This window comes from Chiloscyllium plagiosum, chromosome 27 (assembly GCF_004010195.1).
Source record: "Chiloscyllium plagiosum isolate BGI_BamShark_2017 chromosome 27, ASM401019v2, whole genome shotgun sequence".
In the NCBI taxonomy this organism is placed as follows: Eukaryota; Metazoa; Chordata; class Chondrichthyes; order Orectolobiformes; family Hemiscylliidae; genus Chiloscyllium; species Chiloscyllium plagiosum.
In genome coordinates this window covers 18299144-18305143 of record NC_057736.1, presented here as the reverse complement: position 1 = coordinate 18305143, position 6000 = coordinate 18299144, and the positions used below count along the sequence as shown (strand labels likewise).

Below are 6000 nucleotides of genomic sequence, written 5' to 3'. Positions count from 1 at the left end.
AGATATTAGGGAAGGTGAATGAAGTATCCTCCTTGACCAAGTTAAGTAGTATCTCAAAAACGAGAAAGAATGAGGGATACAGAAGGTTGTGCATTTCACAACGAAATGCTGAGGCAGCTGAAGGCATGCCAGCAACTGAAGAGCTGAGGAATCCTGGGATGATACAAGAGCAAGGGTTAAGTACAGAATAGAATAACAGCAATGAACACCTTTGCAAGCAAATACTGTTTCTTTTTAAAGATATGGAGCTTAACTTGCAATGTGGTGACAATATTTTATTGATCTATTATAATCAGTTCTCGTCCATGACCTTCATATGACACTGAACCTGCTGTACAGACAAACAGTGTATTTTGCTTTATCTCTCAGCTCAGTATACCTCTATAAAGAAACCTCTCATGCTGTACGCTCATTAAGATTTTTACAAGTGCTGTCTTCAGAGTGAGATAACTCTCCTTCATAAACAGTTTTTATGGTTCAAGCATTGGAGGGGGTCCAGAGAACATTAGAAGAATGATCATAGAGATGAATGGCTGGTCATAGGAGGAGTGTTTGAGGACTCTGGGTCTGTACTCAAAGTTTAGAAAGATGAGAGGGGATCAGATTTAAACTTAGAGAATACTGAGAGGCCTGGACAAAGTGGACATGGAGAAGATGTTTCTGCTAGTAGGAGAGACTAACACCTGAGGGCACAAAGTGACGGAGCAAACTTTAGAACGGAGTTGAGGAGGACTTTCTTCAGCAAAAGGGTGGTGAATCTGTGGAACTTATTGCTGCAGAAGGCTGTGGAGCTAGGTCACTGAGTGTATTTAAGACAGGGATGGAGAGATTCTTGATTAATAAGGGGATTAAAGGTTATGGAGAAAAGGCAGGAGAATGGGATTGAGAAATATATCAAATTAATGTTAGAGCAGACTCACTGGGCCAAATGGCCTGATTCCACTCTGATGATTTTATAGTCAGATGTGTCAATACAGATGACATCTGACTTCCTAGATGTCAATTTTTGGGCACTGCAGTCTTTGTAAGGACAACTGACCAAAATCTAAACCGCCAAAAACGTAGAATGGTAGGGGACACTCTTGTTGGGGGGCGGGGGGGGGGGGGGGTGAGGAGGTTACGAAAAGAGGGAATTTCTGATAGTGATCATTTGCTGAACAAGAGGCAGGAGATGTACTTCCGAACATTCCTCTCAATCATGGCCTGATGTCGAAAATAAAGATTACAAGAAACTAAGTGATGGCTGTCTTCACGCCACACTATGTCTCATCCATTCCCCTGCTCCCTCTTCCAGCCGTCCACCCCATCCCCTTTCATAGTCTATTTAACGCCACAGAATGCAACATTTTGACAATATTTATTTAAACACTGTCAATTAAAAAATACTATAAAGAAAGAGACATTGCAATGAATTCTTGAGTCCCAGAAACAAAGTGACACTGGAATTCTCCCAAAATCAAATTATTCATCATTCCTAGTTCTAGTTTGTGTGGCTGTAAACAGAAGGATTCTGTTAAAAGGCAGGATTTTAGAATGCAGGGTGTGCTTAATGCATGCACACTTGTATGGTTGTCTCCTTCTTAAGCAGAAGTGATGACCTGCTCCAAACAACTTTAAATTTTGCAAAAGCTCCTGCAGCTTCCAGGCATTGTGGTGCAGGTTTGATCTTTGATAGTCAGTGGAGCGTATTAAAGATTGAACTTCAATTGATGCATTTATAGTTTTCCTATATTGGTATCCCTTCTTCTCTCCTCTCACACTGTGCAATATAACACTCGGTTAACATACAGCAATTTAACTTGTGCAATAAACATTTCAGTTCAAAACACTGCAAGACTCTACTACTCCCACCATTTAATGCAGCATTCAGCTTCTGTTTTGCATTAAAGTTGTGCAATAAGTTTTCAGTCTCTGCATGGTATGTGCTCCCACCTTTAATTATTTTTCAATGGGATGTGAGGCTCCCTGCCAAAAGACAGCATTCATTACCCATCCCTAATTGCTGAAGTAGGTGGTGGTGATAAGCCACCTTCTTCGATCGCTGCAGTGCACATGTTATAGGTTTGCAGTTCCAATGTTTTTGACCCTCTGTTTAGGTGCAGAGAACCTTGCCTCACAAATACATATCGCTTTCCTCAGTAAAGCTAGGTTCATCTTTTAGTGTCTTCGCCCTTCAAATCCTTTGCATTCTCCCCACCATAATCCTCAACCTTGGACCCAAACTACCCTTGTGGAATATATTGCTCAGGCTAGACATTAAATGCTATTGTTCAATAGTGCCAGCCCATAATCCATTCAGCCTAAGACAAATTTATAAATCCATAAATTGCAATACACAAAAGGAATAGGTGCTAAATACAAAATAAGACGTTGGACACTATAGGCTGAAGCCTGGCCAACACTCAAATTGTTTATAAGTCTGATTCAAGCTCAGTTGCAATGTCCCGGATTTTTCCATGATACCAATAAGAATAGGATCTTTGAAGTTCCTCAAAGGGCATTCTATCAGAAGGTAGCCAAGCTGATATCCTGAGCAAAGGCATCCGGCCTCATCCCAAGCCTGATCAGAGAAACCCAAGCATTCTGAATGGCTTCCTGAGTAGTTTGCAAAGTCAAGTGCTCTCAAAACTCCTCCTATTAGCCGGGAGCTCTTCATTCAGACAAGAGATGGACATAGTCCACTGGGAAGGCTCCCGATCGTGATTTGTCTCCTTCTACATGTCCGACCTGCAAAAGAAGCCAAATTGAGCAATTAAGATCAACACGTAATGAGCAATTTATTACTGCTTTAAAATGGTTGAAGAGATTCACTTCCATGCTGCCTTCCTCTGTTGACATCTGACTAAAATGGCTAAGATAACTGATATAAACTAACTACGCTATAGTTCAAGACCAGGTTAATGCAGCCTCAGTGGTGAGTAGCTGGATTCCTGGTCAATGTGGAAATGACCATCCTTAAACAGGATAATTGTAATCACTGCCAAAACTAGCTTCAGGAAACATGAGCTACATATGAGAAACAAAAACATGAACTGGTGAAGTTCCTACACAATCTTTATCGTGGAGGCTGTGAATAGGCTGGAGCTACTGTGTGAGGTGTTTTACAGCCAAATAGTTGGCTGACACATTCTAACAAGATTTATACATAAAGAATGTCCAGTGGGCCTAGCACCACCTGTGAAATTGCTGCCCCCACCCCAAAAAGAGTCTGAATACAAGGAAATCTACCCATGCTTCAGACAAGGCATTAAACCAAGGCTCTGAATACCTTCTCGAGCCAATAGAAAACATCCCCCATGGCACTATTTTGACAAAAAGAGCAAGGACATCTCTATGGTGACCTAGCCAATAATTATCCCTCATCAAACACATCTTTAATTCTGAATGTTTATTGCATTGATGTTGCTCAAGCTTTCTGATTTCCCAGATTACATTGACGCAAGTTTTCAAAAGTATTTAGTTGTCTGTGAAGCACTTAGACGTAAAGATTATCAAATGAGTTGTATAAATACAAGTTTTTCTTTACTTCCTATTTACAAGTTAATTCACCTCCAATTCAGGACTTAGGCCCCCATTTTTCTCTTGCTCCACTCCTGACTACTTTGCCTTCAGCTGTCAAACTTTCTCCCTAAACCCCTCACCATATTAGAAGAAAGCGAGTGAGGCAATTGGAAATCATTCTTTTGCTCATCTGTATATAATCGGCCAGGTGTAGTTGACAGCAATTAACTGAATCCATTCTGTGTCAGCTGAATATTACTCACGTCCTTATATGGCTCTCTGACAAATCTTATTTGATAACATTCCTGTGAAATGCTCTGAAATGTGCTATACAAATACAAGTTGTTGTTGTGAGATAGGCAATGTGTACATGAAGCAATTCTCTCAATGTGAAGGCATTTGCTCACTGAACCCAATTCTGTCTCAACTGTATGCGGGAGCCACAAAGTTTATTTAGCAACTCAAGGAGATTTTGCAAAGGCAGACACTCACCCACCAAAATGAATCTTCTTCTCCAGTCACAATAATGACCTCCCCCTTAACAAAGGTCAGCTCATCGGGATGGTCCGCTGTACAGTCCAGGATTGCCTTCACTCGCTTCTGCTTCAGCTTCACCTGTGGAAGTAAAGTAGCACTCCGAAACAACACACACAGCACTCAACAATACAAAACCCAGAGGGGGGTCTCTCTATGTTACAAATGTTCAAGATATGGGCATCACTGACATTTATTGCCCCATCCGCTAGCTGCCATATGGTGGCAGAACCACGCAGAAAGAGGCCATTCAGCCTACTGTGGCTGACCTGACCCTCCGAAGAACATCCCACCCACACCTAGCCCCCTCCACCCCATCCCTGTAACTCAGCATTTCCCATGGCTAATCCACCTAGTCTGCACATCCCTGGACACTATGGCCAATTTAGCAAGGCCAATCCACCTATCCCGTACAACTGTGGACTGTAGGAGAATGAGCCTCATTCCTGATGATGGGCTTATGCTCAAAACGTTGATTCGCCTGATCCTCGGGCGCTGCCTGACCTGCTGTGCTTTTCCAGCACCACACTCTCGACTCTGATCTCCAGCATCTGCAGTCCTCACTTTCTCCTGTGGGAGGAAACAGGAGCAGCTGGAGGAAGGCCAAGCAGACATGGACAGATGCACTGTAGTGTTGGGCCAGTCTGCACCTGAACCATGCGAATGCCATTGCTTTTGTGAACAGCTCACGCAGGGAAGTGGAGGGGGTTTTAAACTAAATAGTGGGTCCAAGGGATCAAGTGTGAAAAAATGCATTATATCAAACAGTAGAAACAAATTGAGATGGGAAAACATTGGTAATGTGCAAGAGGAAGTTAGAGGGCATAGATTTAGGGTGATGGGGAAAGATTTATTTGGAACCTAAGGGGTTACTTTTCCACGCAGAAGGTGGTATGTGTATGGAATGAGCTGCCAGAGGAAGTGGTGGAGGCTGGTACAATTGCAACATTTGAAAGGCATCTGGATGGGTATATAATTAGGAAGAGTTTAGAGGGATATGGGCCAGGTGCTGACAAGTGGGACCAGATTAGGTTAGGATATCTGGGTGACATGGACAAGTTGGATGAAAGGGTCGGTTTCCGTGTCGTACATCTCAATGACACTAAAACTGCTGCAAGGGGCAGAAGGCCTCAACCTTATACTATTTCCTTCAGATGATTTAGATGAAGGGAGTAAAGACATAGGAGCTAAATTCTCAAATAGCACATATATTGCAAAGATATAAGATGGTCGCTCAAGATACAAATAGGTCAAGTGAGTGGGCAAAAATCTGGTGGATGGTATATGATGTGGGATAATGTGAACTTGTTCATTTTGGCAGGAAGAACAAAGGCAGAGGAGATCAAATGTCTTACTTAACAAAAATCTTAATATTAATCAGTGAAATACAGGAATGTGGAATTCTAAACACAGAGATCAGTCCTGATCTTACTGATCTTATTTATAACCTTAAAGTCTTACAAAGGGCCAATGATCTACTTCTACTCTGACTTAGGACATTCATGTGTTGAGGGAAAAGGAAGTGTCAGAAACCTGTATGCTGGGATTTGTTGTGGGATTCAGTTGCTTGAGAACAGCAATATTGAAAGGTTCAGGGAAGAGGAAGTCTGGATTAGACTGGGGAACTTTCTAATTTGACCATTATCCCTCTACTTTGAGATGGTGGTGGAGAAATGTTTAAGGATCAATAAGCTGGTTATCATGCCAGGAACACACTTTCCATGACCAACAAGGGCAGCACGGTGACTCAGCTGGCGGGGGGGGGGGGGGGGGGCACAGCATAGTGGCTCAGTGGTTAGCACTGCTGCCTCACAGCGTCAGGGACCTGGGTTCAATTCCAGCCTTGAGTGACTGTGTGGAGTTTGCACATTCTCCCCATGTCTGCTCCAGTTTCCTCCTACAATCCAAAGGCATGCAGATTAGGTGAATTGGCAATGCTAAGTTGCCCATATTGTTCAGGGATGT

The 6000-nt window shown here is 42.7% G+C and overlaps 1 protein-coding gene across 1 annotated transcript in view; it reads right to left on the bottom strand.

Annotated features, from left to right (window-relative positions):
- Nucleotides 1-1098: 1098 nt before the first annotated feature.
- The window catches only part of LOC122563615 (arf-GAP with SH3 domain, ANK repeat and PH domain-containing protein 2-like), a 78106-nt gene continuing 73204 nt past the window's right edge, over nucleotides 1099-6000 (bottom strand). Inside the window, exons 27-28 of the mRNA XM_043717576.1 lie at nucleotides 3994-4116; nucleotides 1099-2727 (exon numbers count right to left, since the gene is read on the bottom strand). Of these exons, the coding sequence (XP_043573511.1) occupies nucleotides 2653-2727; nucleotides 3994-4116 (198 nt within the window). The 3' untranslated portion in view covers nucleotides 1099-2652. The remainder of the gene's footprint in view (nucleotides 2728-3993; nucleotides 4117-6000) is intronic.